This window comes from Accipiter gentilis, chromosome 3, assembly GCF_929443795.1.
Source record: "Accipiter gentilis chromosome 3, bAccGen1.1, whole genome shotgun sequence".
NCBI classification, from domain to species: Eukaryota; Metazoa; Chordata; class Aves; order Accipitriformes; family Accipitridae; genus Astur; species Astur gentilis.
This window is the reverse complement of record NC_064882.1, coordinates 19255809-19277235: the sequence shown is the minus strand read 5'-3', so window position 1 is coordinate 19277235 and position 21427 is coordinate 19255809. Positions and strand designations below refer to the sequence as shown.

Below are 21427 nucleotides of genomic sequence, written 5' to 3'. Positions count from 1 at the left end.
TATCTGTAAAGAGATACACATTCACCTAGGTAACTTGTCCCACAACATGTAAATCAAATTGGACAAATAAATAAGCATATAGTGAATTAAGTACATTGGACAAAAAATAAAATACCACAGAATCTGACTTTGAAGAACTATTTTTATATCTGAAATAAATTAACCCCCCCACACAAGTCAAGTGTAATTTCACTACCATTTTAATAATAAGCAGAAAGGCTTTTATAGTTTTTCAGAGTACCTACCTGAACATATTTACCAATAACTTTTATGATTTCCAAATTAAACTGCTTCACTGGTGCTGTGGATAGGTCTATATGACTCAGAAGACTGTAAATGATCTGCAGTAAAGACTGTTGCATACTGGATAACCCTTTCTCTAACAGCTAAAAAAAAGGTTTTTAAAATACAGAGTTTAATTAGGGCCTTTAATGGTAGCAGAAAGTGAAAACAAACATTAAAATATAGCTAACTTGCATATATATTTATTCTCCTCTTCAAGAAACTTAAGGGTACCACTTCCTGTTTTTCAAAACTTTGTTTTAGCATTTAAAAAAATGTAATGCAATAGAACAATATTTTCTGTCCTAATTCAGGTTTTTTCCTTAATTTTGACACATTTGTTAGGACAGATCTAAAGCACTAAATAGAACTGTTCATACAAATTCAAAATCTTAAAGCTGTATGAAAAACAATTACATCTATGCCTTGAAGAAAGCTGGTAAACACAGTCTTACAAACAAAATAAGTACATATAAAGTAATTAATGAGAACTGAAAATATTTTTTTAAATATTTGTACACAGTTTGAAGGGATAGGGATATACTTCAAGGACAAGCTCTACAAGCTTTTCACACAATGTACTTTTTTTAAAGGTAGTAACAGTTTTCCTGTATGAATGCCTGGCAGAATCATACACTGAATTCTAGAATTTAAATTATCTTTAATTATATACTATGCAATACTTACAATTAAACTTTGACATTATTTTTTTAAGTTGTGATAAGGACATCTTTAAATGTGTACCTGGATGAAAAAAGGTCTCTTAAAATTTGCCCTAAGTATATTTTGGTAAAGCCAAGACAGTGTGCACATTTTATTCATGTAGCACAGAATATAAATATCTACTACAAAATACTACTACCATAAAAAAGGATCTTTCCTTAGAGAGATTATAATTTCAAGGTACATTTAAATTGCTGCACTCAAAAAATGGCAGTAGTCATTCCTTTTCCATATCCTAGAACATTTTTATATTATTGTCCCATTATGGAAGATGTGCTCCCCCCCGCCAATATTCATAACCATGAAAAATAAGAAATTCGCAATAAGTAAATGCAATGTTGATTACAGACTGTCAACATGAGATACACTTTTATTAAGAATTTACCTCTGCAAGATACGTTACGAGGTTAAATGTGGCATCTGAGAAAGAGTCATGCAAATATCTACACACTACATTAATCCAGTTAGAACAGTCTCTGGAGTAACTGTGCGTACTGTATAAACTCATCATATGAGCCAGATTGGCAAGAGTTGGTGATTTCTCCTCTGCACAAACCTGAAAAGCAAAAAGCGTATTTAATTATACTAGAAATGACAAATTTTTAACCTAAACATTGAGAAGTCATTATGTGCTTTTCCCAGATTTCACTCTATTTTCTAATAACTGAAATTGAACTAATCACACAAGCAACACCTAGAGTTTCTGTTGAATTTTGGTACTGTGGCATCCATGCTCCAAGTTTATCTACAACTCACACCAAACTTACCTCAACTAGTGTTCCTAGCTAGTAGTGCAAGTATTTAAGGGACAGCAGTAATTTCTGGATTTGCATCAGGCATGTACCCCTTTGAGATGGCCTGCACACAGTTAAGTGATATATGTATCACAGTTTGGGCAGAGCCAGAGGGCTATGACTGCATCTCCTGTGACAGACAGCACTTTCTTACTCCCTTTTCCGCCAGTATTCCTTAAAATGCAGACTGTCAGGGCAGCATACCACCAGCCTGGCTTGAGATTGTTGGTGTGTACCATGCACTGATTTAACAGACGCTACAGTTCAAAAATATTCCAAGGTTAATCAGTGTGTACAAATAATAGTAAGAACATATTACCTTTTCTTCTCTACCTACCAGTCCGAAAGGTAGGGATCACTTCCTTCTCATAAGTAAATTAGGAAGTGTGCTTATAAATTGATTAAGCTTATGTTTAAAATGACAAACTGAAAAATCAGACAAGTAAGAAAAATAACTGGTACCATTAATAATGAAATTTGTTCTTTACATCTAAATGTTATAGAATAAGCTAAATGTGTTTTTTCATTGACAAAGGGAAACTTGGGGGTTGATATGAGGTCCAACTACATAAATTGGGACTAGATCACATCTTTAAAATAGGAACTTTTATAGTTAGTTCTATATTACTGTTAGAATCACCTAGAAGTATTACATAAGGGAGCCGAAAAATACAGAAACAATGCTGGTATAAACTCCTGGATACTTCTCCAGGCATCACTTTACATACCTTTGCTATCCTGTCAGCTGTTTCTTTACAAAACTGAGTTGGGTTATCAAAATGTTGGATCAGATGAGGAAGTAGGCACAAGATGTTTAGGGGAAATCCTAAACACATACATAAACACAGTTATATGAGCCCTAAAGATATTTAGTAAAACTTAATATAATGTGGAGTTATCTGGTATTTAAGAACCCTTACAGCATGACACATACATTCACACAGATATATAAATTATATATACACGTACATGTACCTAAGTGTGTATGTATGTAGAATGTATATAAATGTGTCTGTCTTAGGTATAAATATGCATAAGATCAAAACAAAATCATCACCAGACCAATTAAGCAAAACTATCATGAAACTGGATAGCTTGAGGCAGTACAGTCATATTGTTTCTAAAATGTGCAAATGTTTGAAATGGTACTAATTGAGCTAGTTAGCACAAGATCATGAAAAAGAATACATGTGCTTTTAAAACTCACTTGTAAGTGAGTTGAAAGTAAGTTAATAGTCAATACATGAAGTTTATGTGCAGTATTTCTTAGCAGATAATCATAGTGTGTAATGTATTCCCACTATCTAACAGCATAACATCGACAACTGTCAAAAGCATTTAATGGAACGGGGTTTTTTTTAAGGCAAATGTATAATTACTACTGATTTTGATTACACTTAATTTGATGAAAAAATATTTTTTCATTACACATCCATTTACTAAAGATACCTGCTAACTGAGAAGGATCCACCAAAGCATGCCTGGAAATTGTGATGAGTTTACTGAGGAGATGTACTGTCATTTCTTGTGTAGATGCTGAAGTAAAGCCTTTTAGGAAAAGCTGCTGAAGGCCTGGAAAGTTATTCCATTTCAGTTTATTCTGCACCTTTTCTATCTTTTCCCGACTCTCTGATTTATCCAGAGGCAAGTGAATAAGCAGCTTGTTGAGTAGCTTGAGAGCCAAAAGGTATTCATACTCATAATCTGACTCTAGCAACGAAGCTGCAATCCAAAATATGGTGGCCATCAAGTTGACAGGGTCAGTAGTGGGTTGCACATCATACATCCCTCCCTCTCTCAGGGAGGAAAGGCTTCTAGTCCTGGCCAAACTTCCACCATGATTTATCCTTCCATCCATTATATCCAGTGTGTTGCTCCGTCGACGGTCACCTCTCCGCTCAGTGATTAAATTCAGTCTCAGAGAATTACTCCTGGTGTTGCTGTAGTACCCCAAACAACTGCCACTATTAATGGGACTTGTGCTTAGATTTATCTGTCCAGTGCTTTTCCTATTAGCTGCATACTTGTTTCCCATTACAGAATCATGGTACGAGGTTCTAAAATAAAAATCAGTATTACATATTATTCCATGCCAAATACTTCAATAACATACAGTTTAGAAAAAGAGAAGAAAGGAAAAAGATGTTACACTAATCACATATATACATACACAGTGAATACTCCGCTTCATCACTGGAAGAGTATTATAATACATGAAAATACAGGATTTCTATATATACTACTAAAATATCCTTACAGCATAAGGACAAGACTGTACAATCCCAGAATACCAAAATAATTACATAACAATTTGGTAAAATCTGAAAAATTAGCCTATAGCATATAGGAGATTATCTGTAAATGAAGATCTAGCATTCCAGCTTCCCTATACATGTGATAAAGGTAGAAAAATGAATTAATTAATAAATGAAATTATTTACTTATTACCTTATATTTGTCTGAAGTATCTGACCTAGAGAAGCCAACACCTTCCAGTTCTGATGCTGAGAAATGGAATATATTCCTAGAAATCTCAACATTTTCAAAAACTTTGCCAAGAAGTCAAACAAATAAAGATGTCTGTACATTTAGGGATTTTTTTTCAGTTTGCTACAAAGTCATTGAGCTAACCACTCAGACTGTAATGAGACACACAAACTACTCAGGCTGTTCAGTTACACTTCTCTCATCTATGGACAAATCATCTGAGGCCTAAGACAGACTAGACTAGCAGTTGCTGTAACTGAAGATATTACTTCTGTATTAACACTGGAATAAAAGTATTTATAGCAGTACAGCAGTTTTCATCTGTGAACCTTAAATTATTTTACATTATCTTTTAAAGATTGGTGCCATTACCTTCATTATATATATGGGGGAAAAAATAAGACCCCGTAAAAATTACACTATTAATCAAGGTCAATAGGGCCTGATTAAAAAGAAGGAGTTCTAAATGTACTCAGTGCCTTTATTTTTAAGAAGTTTCAGAGGAACTGATGACACTTCAGAATTGAGCCATAAGGAACACCTTTTTTTTTTTTTTTAAATTGGACCCAAGAGAGTAAGTTGGAAAGGTAGCAAAGATCCTTTTCAGAAAATCTAGATTTTTAGGAGTTTTGCTTGAAGCAGAATGATAAAAACATAAAAGAGCAGGCAATTTTGCTATAAGGATACAACTATTCTGCAAAGACAACATGAAATTATTTAATTACATTTGTAATATGGATCTTTAATAATTCAAATGTATAAAAATGTGAAATGTAGCTTGACTAATAAAAGAACTTACTGAGAAAGGGCAGAAAGCAGATCATAATGCTTCATGGTTTCAGCCAACGTATCAATAGCAGACTCTAAGGTCAGAAGCAGTTCTATGACAAAACCCTGGGGAAAGCCACAGGTAATTATGAATTATGCAATAATGCACAAGGAAGATCACAGAAAATCTACTGAGTGACACAAAAATATAAAATCACTATCAGTAGCCAAATTATTATTTGATGCTTTAATTAGAACATAATTCTGATGAGAGAGCTCGAATTAGCCATATAGCTTCAAGACAGGGAAAAACTTCAATTTATTTCCAAATATTCACAGAATTTATTCTGGTTTGCATTATTTTTAAGGATGGACTAAAGGATGGAGTCATTTAGACTCTCATTTTGCAATATTAAAACATGAGATCCACTTCTTTAGATGTACAATGACATTAAGTTGATGGTTGTTAACACTTTATCAGGTTAAGTTCTTAATAAAAGAAAACAAATTATTTTTTATATGGCTGATCTCAGGATTCTCTAACTATGAAAGAGAAGGTGTTTTCAGGAAACAGATGTATCAAACTCTCTAAAAGTTCCTATTGCTGTAGAAGAGAATGTGCACAGCTCATCTTTTCATCATTTAATTGCGTGAAAATTCAGAAAGTGTCATGATTAAAACTGGTTTGGTATTTGAAATATCTTTATTTAAAAATAAAAAGCAACTGAATAAAAAAACGCTTTTAAATTTTACTATCATTAAAATAATAATGCAAGTTATGTCATTTAGGCAGACTTAGCTTTCTAAGAAAGTGGGGGGAAAAATTTCAAATACCTGAGCTTCTTCTCCTGCATCTCCAACAGTTTCTACTAGTCTGGAGAGAACGTCAGAAAGTGTAGATGCAGTAAGAGGCTGCTTCAGAGCCCTGAAAATCTGAAATGACCTCCCAGCATAATGTCGAGAGGAGCACGACAGCGCAGTTTGCAAAGCAACTTCACTGAGACGATGTTCCAATTGAAATCCTCCTATAAAAGCAAATAAGTACTCAAGCAACACAATGCTTTATGAAAAACAAAACCACTTGAATTTAATGAAGAGTAAATTGCCAAAGTCATTCCTAACTTTAAAATACTCTCATCTTCTACATTTTTCTCAAGGAGTATTACTCTCTAAAATCTTTCCAGGCATATAAACTTGTATTCCATAATACTTAACACTGGAGACACTTGTAGAGAATAAAACATTTATGATTTGAATATTAAGTGTCCACAATAAATTAGTAAGATATTTTATCTCATTCCTAAAAGATTATATTTAAATCTGTCATAATAGAAACTGAAGTGTGCAATACAAAAGAAAAATCTATTCTTTAGAAGCAGTAAGCGATCACCTAGAGTGATTTTATAGATGACCCATAAATTTACAGGCATTCAAAAAATTTCATTGCCTTTGCAGGCTTGGACATTCTATCATGCATCAACCATTTTCTAACATACCTGAGCTAGACTGTTTAAATATAGACACTACATGCTTTAAAAACACAGTTAACTGTTCAGCACTCTTTATATTAGGGTTCTTGGCCGAAACATCTTCATGATTCCAAAGTGGGCCTCTTTTCCTAAAAAACATAAAAATAGAGTAAACAGAACATAAAACATAGCCTTTGTCATTAATATTATTTAAATGTTATTTTAACCTTAAGGTTAGCTGCAAAAGAATCTACTAATTACCACATAAAAGAAACCATGTAGAACTGCAGACACAAATGGAAAGAAGTTTGACAATTGCCCAATATTATACAACAATATACAAAAAGTTAAGACAAGGTGAAAAGCAATATATCAGATCCAACTGAAGTAACAGCCTAAGTTTAGGAAGAGATGTTCTCTGTTTGATAATACTTAGTTATCTAATAAAGAACTTGTACAACTAATACCAGTATACTCTTCTTAAAACAGTCTCCTTTCTTCCCATTTTCTTCCCATTAATACACCACACTATGGTAAGTTTAGGCTGCTGTAAAGCATAAGTAATCAAAAGCTTTCAGAAACAGGCAGGATTTCAGATTTACACAATCTTGAAAGCTCTATATAAACCATCACACAAACTGCCAAGTGTTGATGGTTTTACAGGTGTTCCTGGTTTTTGAATAGCCAACTCTCTACTACTAGGTAATCCATAAACTCCACACAAATCTTGCAGGTCCCTAATTATCTTTATGTATTCCAGCCCTAAACCTTTAGAGGGAAAAGGGAATTTTATAAACTGTGTGGCAAGCAAAGATAACAGACCTGTGTAGAACATGGCAAAAGACTTTTAAACACTCAGGACACAAAAGGGTGGCCAAAATTCTCTGTAATTGTTGGAAAGTTGTTCATAGGCTGTATCATTCAAAAACACTTCAGGATTAAACTATCTCTTACTGCTGATAAAACAGACACAAAATCAGACAACATGATGCCAATCAGTAAGGCTTTTGCCATATTTCCACAAAATACATGTCTCAACAAAAATGAAAATTGAAATCTTACCTTGAGGTAATAAATTCTATGAGAGTTTTCACTTTTTCATCCTGCTCTACTGAAATATCAACCTCATTGAGGATTGTGGTGTGCAGATGAGAAATGGCAGCACTTGTATTTCCTAAACTGATGCTAGAAGAGGTAGAACTTGAACTAAGCCCTGAGTCTGTCATTGGGGAGGGCTGGTAATCAGGTATAAAATCATGAACACCTGCTGAAATAAGAAACAAGATAATTATGTGCTCTTAAGTTGACAGTTAATAGTAAATATATAAAAAGAAAAAACAGTCCTCAAAAAAATCAATAACTTAGCAAACATCATGAGAATAATTTAATGGATGCAATAATTTCAATGAAATCAACAAGTCTGTTATATGCAAAGTCTTCACATGACTGGACCCTTAATAAGCAACTGCTAGATCCCTTTTCAAAACCACTGTATTATGTTTGATTTTGTATTGGTAATATGACAGCTTAGTGGTTTCTGAAGCATCTCATCTTAATAAGTGGAGACAAATGATATAAACTACTTCCTAATACTGTGCAGATAATTTTTTGTTGTTGTTAAAACTCAGTCCCAGTGTAACTGACAGCACTTTAAATCAGTGAACACTAAATATTAGCTAGCGAATTGACTCTAAGCAGAGCCCTTCTTGCTGCACAAAGTTTCTCTGAAGTTAGCTTAATCTTGCTGCTATAAGATTTTTCTCTCCATGTAAAGAATCACATGGCAATAAAAATACAACTGCAGTAACTCCTCACATTATGCCTCTATCTATCTACGAGGTGCTGGGAGAAAGTAAACTGGCAAGGAAAAGTGGGACACGAACCTTTGACTGTAATAATTGTACATAAGCTTGAGACTCGCTGACATCCACCACAAATTTTCACTCTACAGAGCCACAGGATGTGGACTGACATATTAGCCGGTTCAAATAAAATTTAACATCAGCTTGTCTGACCTTGTGCTAGGCATGCATACCTGTAATCACCTTATCTTAATCACCAGGAATAGTGTATAGGTCACCATAGAGGTGCACTGGTAAAGTTCTGCAAATAGGTTTACATAAAAGAATTCTTCCACTATGCCCACTTTTTAATTTCTCATTGCAATGAATATCAAATTCACAAAACAGACAAGAATTTTTGGTTAGTGACAAAACCACTTCTGATGTGAATAAAACAGGACCAACTCATTGTATAGCAATATGCTGCCACCTACTGAAATAATACGAAATACTAGGTTTCAAAAAACTGAACTATTTCACATTTCTTCAGAAACTACAATAGGCTCACACCATCAAAATATTCCTTTCATAAAGAGATACATAGAAAATATATAGTTTCCTGCATAATTACAATATTGTAATGTTAAGGTGAACATTAAAAGGTCATATCTCGAAAGAGTATTTTGATAGCCTATTGAACAATGCAATTACAGCTGACAAAAGTCAGAAATTTAAAGTTGCTGCAAACAAGTAAGAGATGTATTCTTGGTTTTTACTTTCAAAGGCATCATAAAACCTGGTATATTAGAGATCCAAACACAGAGCGTGCTCTGTGGTTTTCACTGCTATTTAATCATTCAACTGTGCTCCCTGCTCCAATGACTGAGCACAAAGTGCTAATGTGAACCATATTAATTTTGACTTAATTAAAATCTGAAGAAATACATTTTAATGCTAAGGACTCATGAAAATATTACAAATAACAGAAATTTTAATAATGCCTGGAAGAAAAGATAACTTTCCATATAATTTAACAAGCAACACTTAATAAATCTAAAGCATACCTGTGAAAGTATAATCTAAATGGGTAGTTTGCTTGACAGTAAGCACCCTGGACTCATTGAACTCTCTGTTTCTGAGTAGGACAGAAGCAACAGACTGGACGCTGCTGCCAGATCCCATCACTATCAGTAGATGTAAAAGCAGCTGTTTACAATGCTCATAGACTTCAGGGTGACAGTGGTCAAAACCTAACAGAAAAGGAAAATGGAAAAGCTTTATTACATTCAAAGGACACGCTGAATTAAATTATTAAAAACCCAGCAGTATTCAAACTGGTCTGTTATACTTTACCAAATAATAGATACATAGTTCACTAGACAATGTTTTTTCAGTGTTTCAATACAAAAACAAAAGCATACAGTTTAACAAACTTTAATATATCCTCTTGTTTCTCATACAGCAGTAAGAACTTAATCTGTGCTCTGTATGAAAATTACTACACAGAGAAACAAAGAAAAAATTTGAATTTTACTGTGTCTTCTACAAGGAGAAAGAGGTAAAAGAGGCTCCAACAGAAACTGCCTTCAAACAACTTTAAAAACCTCTTAATTATATTCATATTAATCAAGCTGAAAGATATTTCGTTATTTTTTTTAAAAATATTGTAAATATTAACAAATTAATGAGATTTCAGTACCATGGCAAATGTTAATTTAAATGTGGAAAATAACAGCTACATAAATAGCTATAGTTCTTAAGTTACTAGACATATTTCTGTAAGAATTGAATTACCTATAAAAATTGCATGAAGCAGAAGATGCAAGTATCCTCCCCATTCCACCTTTACGCTGTGGTCAACTATCAAGTCAGTCAAAAGGATCACTGCTATATTGCATCTGAAAACAAAGAAACAATTTGTTAGAAGAATGTAACATGAACTTTACGAAGAGCTGCAAAGAGCTTAATATGCTACTAACCAGTATTCTTTCTTAGGTCTATAAAAATCCACAAAGTTGTATTACACGGGAAAAGATGAATGCTCGTAATGAAGACAGAAAAACTTTAGTCCTCCAAATTAAAAGGCTGAGAATTAAACTGCTAGACTTGTGAGTAAAACTGAAGAAAATGAACGCACTATTTACTGTCTTTAAATCTGTCTTTTAATCTGCTATCTTTAAATTACTATATTTGTGCAACACTAATTAAAATGTAATGAATTGCCATCAGCACTGTTAAAACAGTTACCTGTGAAGAGACATGCCCGGAGGAGAAGTTTCAGGCAAGTAATCCACCAATGGTGACCAGCAACCTCCAGTAGGTGGAAAAGGTAGAGGCTCTCCTTGATTGTGCTCCATCACTTTCAAACGCCAGTTTGAATACAGAGGCATTGAATCACCTAACACAATAGATAATTAAACCAGAGAAATATATACGTAACATGTTTCTGTATTATATAGTCTTCTAAAGAAATATTTTTAAATTCTTAAAAAGCTGAGATCCAGGAGGGGGAATCAGCTATAAACAGTAGCAGTTGGGCACAGTTAGGAAAAAAAAAAAAAAGTCATTATTTCTTTTAGGATAAGGATGATTCTACAGAAGCTACACATATAACAGAGTAAGATTTTGTTGAATAGGTTCATAAAAACGATGGATGCACATAGGGAACATGGATGCACATAAGGAAAAAAAGGCAAAGTGATCTAATATAATTTCCTTGAATTTCATACCTCATGTCGGATAGGAAGTTAAGGCTGGGTCCCAAGATCGTACTGAACTAATTTTGAAGAGCTTCATTTCATTATAGGCTAAGGAAGTATTTCTCAAGAGCACCTCTTTATAGGTCTCGCTAGCAAAAATCCACAAGTTATACGTGTCAGATAATGCCAGCCTGATATACGGGGCAACTCAGAACTTGCCACTTTACACCAGCATAGCCTAATCCCACTCCTTGACAAAAGTCACTGCTCAGTAAATCAGCAAATTTGTCAAGAAAACACAGAAAGACGTTTAGGTTTTTATTAAGAAAGCTTCAAAAGTGAAAGAAACACATCAGCTATTTGGTGTGAGAGTATACTGTTACACATCCAAAATATTTTTCTGTTTTTAAATGAAATGTCTTGGACTTCAGAACAATCAGTAAAAGCTACAAACAAGTAAGGAGACTGCCTCAACAGTTCAGTGCTTCAGTGATTCTACCAGTTGTCCTTCTGGAAGCATAGCTGCAAAAGTTTCAGAAGTTCACACATTTATCGGCTCATTATCACCTTCTTGACTGGAAGTGACAAACTTGTTACTGATGGAGTATGTGAATCATCATCTGATTCAGGATACTCTGTGTTGCTATCACAAATAGCAAACAAACATGAGAATGACCACAACTATGATACTGGACATCACCCATCCAAGCAGTAATAAACACACTGGCTGCCCAGAAGGTCCACCAACCTGACACTGACCCAAAGTTTAGCAGATCTGCATCAGTATGCCCAGTTCTTACAACAAGCTCTGTGGAGGACATTATGTTCCTCTTTCTTGAAAGAGGCAATGCAAACCACATATTCACGCTAACCTTTATGGTCTGCAAAGAATCAGTCATTAAAGAGTGCGTAAGCAGATCCTAAGGGAGACTGTTGCTTTGATACAGCATGGGACACACTAGGTTCCATACTGACATGTAATGCTCAAAACACAGAAATTTACATCCTGTTGTTCAGTAGCACAAGAAAGGTAAGGAAAAGGCAGTACTGTATCATGTGCTGTACCATACCCAGACACCTCCTAGCAAGATCAACTGTCAATAAAAAATCGAGTGAAACCTAAGATAGTCTGTGGGAGCACTATAATGAGCTGGATTAGACCGAAATATATCTGATAATCCCATGCACAGTTAAAGTACAAAGTAATTTTAATTGCCAACAGCTTGTTAGCTGAAACGAGTTTCAGTCAAATGAGTACTCTAACAAAGCATACAGAACCCACTAATGTAACCATCATTTACTGTCTTGACCACTGTCCTCATTTTTGCCTGATTACATGAACTGTTTAGCCTTCCCTAGCATTGTCACGATGATTTTATATCTTAGGAACTGGTACAAAAGTAGCTACAGTTAATAAGCCTCCGTTAAGAAAAGTCTCCAAAAGTACATAGAGCTTCAGGAGAAATATCTTTTTCCTCACCTCTGCCCCTCAGAATAAAAGAGACCATAGATCACAAAAAATAACCCAAAACTTTTCAAAACAAGCTTAAAAATTAGAGGTATACAACAAGATCCTTTTCCCCACTGTATTTTCCTTTGCTATGGCTTCTCAGAAAGTTTTGTAGCCTTTTCTTTTTAAACAGGTCAAGGAGTGCTATCATTTAAAAGCACAATTACTTCTAATTTTCTATTTTTTTTAACTTCTTTTCTGTCATTTTTTCCTCATTCATGTCATGTTCCTCCTGTTAATCTCTCTCCTGTTTCTTCTGTCGAACCATCTACCTATCTTTAGTGTTGGTACTGGCAAAGAAAATGCAACGTAAAACTACTTCATTTGGGAAGACGTTCACAACTCTTTCCAGAGGACAAGGGAAGGAAAGAAAGTGCGTTATCTTCCTTGCACGTTCTATTGTAATCAAATGTATACTACACTTCAATAGCAGTACTAAGAGCGAGGAATGTAAAAGACACGTATTTTTTAATGAGTTCATGCAAAAAACACTGATAATGCCTATTTCCTCACATTCCAGAACCTTCAGCAAAACTTGTGAAATTTTGGTTTCTATCCATAGGAATATTATTAAATAAAAATATTACTTTTTTCCTCTTCATATGATCCTCCAGAGCTGCTGCTGTAGCGAGATTCTAGTCTGTGGTGCTGGCGGTTTAAGTTACTGTTCAACCCACTGTAGATGTCTAGATGTACATAACTGTAGGAACAAATAAAGCAGCACTAGTAACTGACATTCTGTGACAAAAATTAATCAGCGTCTCTCCGTAAAACTGTATTGCAGCAAAACTAGGCGTTATGCAAAAATATTTCATCTTACAAGGACAATCAATATGACGCCAAAGCTTCTCAGCTGTATAAGACATACCTCTTGTAGCAATGCTAGGTAAGGGGGATTTAAGGAGATAATCCACTATAAATTATATTTCTGTTAGATCATTTTATTTAAGTACATTAAAATATTTGTTACCATTATACATTAAGTAAGTTATTCTCACTCTTGAGCAAAATAATGAAAACCCTATTTGATCTGGCACAGACATATATATACACACACAGTCCAAGATCCCACCTCACTAATCTGATAAACTATAAAGAAATCGGAGAAATGGGAGTGCCAAAAGCATAATTTCCAAGCCGTTTCTACATAATTTGCTAACACTCTCTCCTCCTGGCAAGTCCAAGACATACGTGGTATATCTTATCAAAAAGCATATACCCTGGGGTGGTGTTAAGACAACCCTACAGCATGTGCCAAAACTCACAGAGACTTTCAAAACTGCCTTCATTACTTTACAAGTTCCTTCAGCTCCAGCCCCCATAGCAGCCAAATACTTGTCTGTGCCTTGCTAGGCTGAATTCTGAACGACACCTCAGATTCCACAGTCTTCTGTGATTTATTGTCACACAGCCCCCGCCCCCCCCCCCCATTTCATTGAAGTATTGTGTTGTCTCTATCAATATATTTACTAATCTAACTATATTGACATAATTATCCTAGGGAAGGAAAAAGGTGTCCAGCTGGGAAATTATGTTGGACATAGAATTACTACTGCTTTCAACCAAGTCATCACAAAATAAACTGGTTTGTGAATTTACTGCATAGTAGCTACTCTACCATAACAGCACGTGTGCACTTTTTTTTGTGCACACTTTTTCTCATGCTATTCATAGAATCCCTCTTCCCTTTTCACATTGAGATTAGCTATCTCATATTTAACACAAAATGAGAGCATGCCCACAGTCAGCTACTGCTGAGCTCCGAGTCCACACCCTGACTAAGTTGATGTCAGCTGTTTGCTTTCCACCACCCTCACACTGGTACCACTGTCTGGCAAATTTCTCCAAAGGATTGTTCTTAAGAAGCTCAAAAATTAAGGAGGGAGGTATCTGTTTTAAAGCTAGCTGGAAGGGATCTTGCCACAGATACCAGGTATCCAAATACCCTAAATGGGAGAAGAAACTAGCTTTCAACAGAGGGGCACTGTTGATTTCTAGCGAGCTAGGAAACCAATTGGTGAATTGACTACATTACTAAACGAATAACATTTGCCCTTGATGTATCTGCAGTATAATTTCTCTTACGTAAACATATACAGTTCGGTGTAATAGTAGCTAATTTAGTCATCAATAACAACATAGCTATAGCAATACAAAGCCTGACCTGGATTAGTCCCTTTATTTATTCAGTTTCCTCTACAGCTTTTCAAGTTCGAATTACAATTGAGGCTGCTACTGTTAATCCCAAATAGTATTCCAGTTCTGTTGCTTAAAACTTACAAAACTTACAGTCAGGTGTTTCCTGCAATGTAGACATACCTAGAGCCATTGAGATGCACACATTTATAGTACCTAGCAGGAATTCCTGTAATTCAACTATAACTGTTTTTTGAGGGGATACTTACTTCTCTTCACTATTGTCTTTTACATGTTTACTGTCAAGGTTGCCATCTGTGGGAGCTACCATTGTATTGCTACTAGAAGTGGTACCTGTGAATTATGGATAAAGAAAAGGATTGGTCAACAGAAAAGAAAAGCAGTCTTAAGCACTACATGATGACCCTTAATTACTTGTCCATGCCAAGAGCCCTAACCAGGTTTACACTACAGCAGCTGGCACAAATACAAACTGAGCCACAGAAATTACTTTCACATCCAAGAAAAAAATTGTTGTTCAGACTAAAAGATTCTCAGCTGCTACCATAATTTCACTAACTGGAAAAAATCAGAAGAATCCATTCCAGGAATCTCTGAGTCTTCAATGTAAATTAAGCAGAAAGGCTTGTTTTTGAAGCACGATCAAGAGACCCATTTCTTTCTTTCCTGTATGCTATACCTTATAGTAATCCATAAAATGTAGTTGGACTTTGGTATGCAGTTAATTCAAACCACAAACAGATTAGGGATTAAAACCTAACAGCCTGCAGTGAAGCTTCTATCAATTTCTTTTTAAGAGAAACTTGCAAGCATCACACTGAATAGCTTACCACAGTCAGAAATACTTCAGCACCCTCCCTGCAAATTTTGCTACTCTCAATTACACTTAAGTGCAAGAGCCCCATAATTTTTTTTTCATACTTTTTAAACACTTTCATGAACAAGTGCCAATGCACCCACCTTGTGATCCAGATAGTCCCTATGTGATAGGTCCAGGCTGCTTCGTAACATTGACTGCTTTGCAGCGCAAAAGCTAAGTCCTTGCTTAGATACCCTACGATCCATGTCTTTTGTGGCTTACTTTGAAAGATGCTTCACCAAAACCAGATAGCTTTTCCCCACATTTTTCAGCATGTTCTTGGATTGAAGCATGAGGTAGACACTTTCTGTATTTTCAGTGGGTTTTTTTTTGATGATTGATCTATTGTTAATTGTTAATTATTTCTAAATAAATTCTTCTAAGTAAGTGTACTTAAATCCTCTTGAATAAATTCCTACAGATACAGCCTGTGTCTATAACAGAACTTGAAATATAACAACTTACATGGATTTAAAATTAGATAGATTTTCCCAGTTGTTTGACTGAATTGACTTAAAAGTTATGTAGTGAGGGTAAACAGTGTAAGATCTGAACATGGACAAAGTCTAACACATATATTAATACAAACCTGTTCCTTCTGAACCTATCTGATGTTCTTTAGTAAGAACTCTGGGTGCACCAAAAAACTGCAGGTCTTGTAAAGCAAACTTTGTACCTTGATTTATTTTTAGAAACAGAACATTGTACTCCAACTGAATATTTACACATGAACTCCAATATTATAATTTATAATAGTATAGTTATCATTGACAATAATAAAAGTTTAAGTTAAGAAATTCTCACCTGAAGTGACAGAGGGGATTTTGTAACTCGAAGTAATGCGGTAATATGGTGGATTATCCATATGGGTGACTCCTGAACTGACAGGATCTGTAAGCTGAAGTTCACTCACCAGCTCTTCTAGTAGTTGCATTGTTTTATCTCTACCCAAATAAACGATAACTTTCTTTACCTGCCATCAAAAAAAAGTATATGTATGTAAAATAGTATGTACATAAATAAAATTCTTATTGCAGTGACTTGATTTAAAAAAAAAAGGAAAATAAGATATTTGAATACAGCAATTTGTTACAATCAGTATCTACCTGCACTGCAAGTGAGGATCCTTACTCTAGTTCTAAAGGCAAACAAAAAAACGCTTTCATTGCTTTCAAGAGCAGCAAGCATCAGAAACGTAAGAGTAAGAAAGTAAGTCTTCTGAGTTCAATGACAGTTATTTAAGAAGTAAACAATTTTCTTACTAAGGTTTTAGCAACACCCGAGATCAACAATGGAGCAAATGTATTCTGATATAATTTCTTTTCAATACTTCATAGTTGTGTTCTGTTCTTTTCCAGCAGGTATCAGATTTTTCTTCATGCTATTCTGCAGTGCTCTCACATATGCTTTGACAAAAAATAAAATTAGTTTTGAGGGGGGCTTGGGGGTTGTGTGTGTGTGTGTGTTTTAATACTTGGTCATGTGAGAATAATCACACTGTCCCTACATGGTGTGACAGGTGCTTTATTTTACTATATTATCTGTCTGCTTTTTAGGACTATCCTAAATTATAGCATAGGAAAAAACCATTTAATTCCCAAACTGCTCGACGCCTTTATATACTCTGATAAGAACAAACATCTAACCATAGCAATATTTTATTAAGCATATAGTAATTAAGAATTCTCCACTACGTCTTACTTCAGCAAAATAATCCTGGTCACTGCTAAGCAGCAGCAGATGGGTGCTAGTCAGTGATTACTGTAGACATCAGTAAGTTCATTTTTTTTTCTGACATTTTCTTGAGTCACTACTGCTCAGTGATTTATTTCCATCCTTTAGAGAGAACTCAAAGATGTACAGTAAGCAAATGATCTAGGGCATTTGATTTGTGCAATTACTTTGTCACCTTGTTCAAACCCTACACGCAAAGATTTTGGGCTACAACATTAAACTAGATTTCCTGATTTGCAATGAAAATGACTGCCAATCAATGAAGAACTTAAGCTGTCCTGAGTAAGAACTTAATATTATAGGTCCTGATTGTTTACTTCATATCCATTTTTTTCCTACTATTAGCAAAACCTATAATTTTCTAATGAAAATATTACTTACGGAACTATCTTAATTCTTCCTAACGAACAGAAACCAACTGCTGCAGTAGATTTGCATTTTATGATAGAAAGGAGTTGTTCAGTATATACTCCTAATAAAATTAATCTAAATTTAGCATCAAACTCTTAAGTTTCCTTTTTATGATAAAGGAACAAAAAAATGCTAAGACAGATGTGGATATTTTAATAAGTCTTTTCCATTTTTTATGATTTACTCACTAAATAAGGTCTATGGCCCACCTAGTATATCCTGAATTTTGACAACTCATAACTGATGAAACAGATAGCGGACTGTTTCAGACTTATCACCCTGAGTAAATTCCAATATTCAGTGAGTTGCCTTCAGAAAGCCTCAGCTATCTTTAAGGTGTGATATCCCTTCTGGTTTATTTCCTTTCTCAAACCCATTCCATGAATGCTGGGTTTAACTGAAACCGATACTGAAATTTCAACACAGATGTCCAAAGTAACTCAAACAAAAGAACTGAATTTGCTTTGTTCATAGTATTTATTGGTCACAAAATATGGGGCTAGATTGATACTAGAAATCCAACCTCACATTTTTTGTTTGGTCATCTTTGCTGCTAGACACACAACTAGTTTTTAGAATATCAATAGCGCTAAGGAGAGACATACCACATACTCACATAAGGCAAAAGGCTGGGTTCACTGTTCACTCCACAGATACTGATCAAGAAGTGCAAAATTATTTTCAGATTCTTTGGCCAGCTGTCTGCCAAAGTAGTCCAGACATTTTCTATCTCTGACCAAGCCACTTCATCACCATACTAGAAAACAAAATAAATATCTCTCCTGAAAACTCCAGTAGAAAAGATTGTATTTGAAAGTGATCTGTATTGACCAAGTAGGACAGGCTCTAGAAAAAGGAGACATAAATCCTGTAAGAAGCTGTTGCCACTTCAACATTCCAGAATGAAGCTTTCACATATATTCATTTTTAGAAACACATTCTGGAAATAACTATTTTCTTTTATAGCTATAAATATATAAAAATATATCTAAACATATTTGCACATATATATTTTATTTATATACAATATAACCTCATATATATAAGTATACACATATTTATCTATATGTAGATTTATTTCTATTTTTATATGTTTATTTATGTATAAATAAAAAAAGCTATCTAAATTTAGCAGAGACCCATTCTCCCAGTTGCTGACAATCCTGAATAAAATTCCACGGATCACAGGCTGCAAAGAGTTTTTAATTTGTAGCTTAAAACATGATCTCTCATCAGTAGGATTCAAAGATATCAAGAACTGGCAGGAGCACTGCATTTGACCAATACTTTTTCTCCGCTGGAAGTAGCTATCACAGGAAGGAGGAGGGTCTGCCAGCCTCTGGCAACAAGATTGGTTCCAAAACTCCACTCTGAGATCATAGGTATACAGGCGACTTGGTATTATCTACCCAGCTAGACATCTATATTGCAAAACAACAGTTATATACGGTTACTATATCACAATTACTGTATCATTTGTATTTCATATTAAGTATTTATCATAATACCTCACAACTATATGGTATAGCTTGGGTATACATAAGCAACTCAACAAATATGAACAACATCTCTTGAAAGTTTTGTAACAGTATCTCTGAACAGGAATTTCTCACACCCTGAACACAACAATCCACTGGAACAAGACAAAACACTTAATTAGTTTTACCTTTGCTGTCATGTACATCAGATTGTTCAGAACCATAGCTGTAGCCTGTGGTGATCCCCAGCCTTCTCCTCGTAGCCATCGTCTACTGTTCACCATTATTTCTCTGTCTTTCAAAGAATCTTCTTCATCTTCATCTTGCCGACGAATGGTTGGCAAAGGTTTCAAGTCTACCAGCTCAATATTGTTCATCCATGGGAGCAGATAATGCAGCATCACCTGTCTCCCAGCTGGGTGAGCCGTTTGGATTCTCTGACTTACTTCTGTCATTCAAAAATTAGGTACACGCATGAATTGCAAATCAATAATGAGAACTGTTTTGGTAATAATGACAACAATCATGAGCCCAGTAGACCATACTGATATAAAGTAATGCTGATATAGGCGTAATATTTTTGATTAGCTGACTAGCGCCATTTCATAATGAAAAAGTCTGCAGTCTTCAGTAGAGCTAATTGAAGACACTGCTGACAAACAGTATGTTGAAGAAAGCATATTAGCATATGCAAACACATATATTCCTCTAATCGGCAAAGGGAACTGAAAACCCAGATTATATAAAAATGTACCAGCTTTAGCCAAAAAGCACTTAAATTTTTTTCTTCCGCATATTAGTCCTAGTAGCTTTTTAACTGATGTGAGAGGTTATTACCCTGTAATTGTTTAAAAATGCTATGGAACAATATTTTAAAGCAATCTACAGTAAACAAGAAAACACTAGGAAGAATAGAAGAATAATTTTTAAAAACAGTTGCAAATTATTTCTCTAATGTGATTTTTTTATGGCTATTAGAAAGTCAGTAAAAGTATCTTTGATTCATGTTGTTTCCTCTTGAATATATTTCAAATACAAGTAAACAGAAATTGTAACTCAGTAAATTCCATTTTCTCCATTCATTATGATGTTACCTTGTTGTCTGTTGTCCTGCTTTTACTGAATTACATATAAATTAATTATTGAAAAATAAGGATTACACATTTTGTACAATGCTTTCGACCCACTGAAGTTTTCTGTTTTGTTTTAAAACCATACCTGAGAAGATAGCAAGTGTTAGTTCAGGATAAGTCCTTGCTAATTCTTCTGACAGTTGATAATACGACACAGAATACAGATGTGGTAAAGGAGAAGGCTGACCCAAAACCCCATCTGTCCGCTGAACTTCCAGTTTGTGAGCATAACGGAACATCTTTGGTTCCAAGATCTACAACAGTAACATTCAGAATGTGAAGATAAGCATAGAGCCACGATGGAAATCTTTATATAAAATCACCTTCTCAATTCATGTATCTACTCTCATTTAATATTTCCTATGTGTGCAGATATATTTCCAAACAATATCAATTTCTGCTCATCTATGAGACATTGATAGGAGCAACGTAATCTTTGATGTGGCAAAGATGCAGAAGGAGGCTAAAGCAGTCCGATACTTCAAAAGTCAGTTTTGGCTGATCTTAAGCAGTGGTGTTCACTTGAGAAGAACGATGGGGTTGAAAGGGAGGGTGGTGTGAGTGCTGATATATCAACAGAGGTGTGACTTCAGTGGGGACTTTACTGTTGAATTTAGCTGACAACAAAAACCTTTGAAAAAAACCCCAAGACTTGTGGTCTGAGCCACAAGCAGCACAGATTTTATTTATTTATTTTTAAACAGTAATGCTGCTGGTAAGATTAAGCTTACCCGCAAATGACCTCAGAAAGGAATATACAAAAGTAAATTAAATGGCTAACAAGATTTTCAATATCTCTCCACACAGATAGATGAAAAAATGTTTGGTATTAATGTAAAAATCAGAAAATTGACTGCTACCCCAGCAGAGTAAATGGACAGAAAGCAATATACTTCTCTCTGAGGTGTTCTTGGACAAATGGAGCTATATACCACTCTGTTTCAGGGCCAAACCAGAAGAATCTTGATTTACATTTTGTCTCTTGAAAAAGCAGATATTATGAAAATAGAAGTTTTGGGCTTAGTTCATGAAAACATGACATGCTGCCACTGAAGCCTATTTGTACCAGGTAACGATCTGGCCTAACTATGAACTAAAATAGAGAAGAAAAAAAATATATACATTGTATTTCATTACTAAAG

The 21427-nt window shown here is 34.8% G+C and overlaps 1 protein-coding gene across 13 annotated transcripts in view; it reads right to left on the bottom strand.

Annotated features, from left to right (window-relative positions):
* The window catches only part of FRYL (FRY like transcription coactivator), a 176570-nt gene that overhangs the window by 34766 nt on the left and 120377 nt on the right, over positions 1–21427 (bottom strand). For 11 of the 13 annotated variants that reach the window (XM_049797363.1, XM_049797357.1, XM_049797374.1 and 8 more), the window contains 17 exons: positions 20371–20539; positions 19341–19600; positions 18291–18431; positions 16334–16502; positions 14919–15003; positions 13101–13213; positions 10552–10702; positions 10099–10202; positions 9369–9554; positions 7586–7790; positions 6551–6672; positions 5889–6079; positions 5086–5180; positions 3249–3856; positions 2528–2625; positions 1391–1561; positions 246–386 (listed from right to left, as the gene is read on the bottom strand). In XM_049797363.1, coding sequence (XP_049653320.1) covers positions 246–386; positions 1391–1561; positions 2528–2625; positions 3249–3856; positions 5086–5180; positions 5889–6079; positions 6551–6672; positions 7586–7790; positions 9369–9554; positions 10099–10202; positions 10552–10702; positions 13101–13213; positions 14919–15003; positions 16334–16502; positions 18291–18431; positions 19341–19600; positions 20371–20539 — 3009 coding nt within the window. The remainder of the gene's footprint in view (positions 1–245; positions 387–1390; positions 1562–2527; positions 2626–3248; positions 3857–5085; positions 5181–5888; positions 6080–6550; positions 6673–7585; positions 7791–9368; positions 9555–10098; positions 10203–10551; positions 10703–13100; positions 13214–14918; positions 15004–16333; positions 16503–18290; positions 18432–19340; positions 19601–20370; positions 20540–21427) is intronic. The other 2 variants (XM_049797315.1, XM_049797389.1) reach the window with 1 other exon arrangement.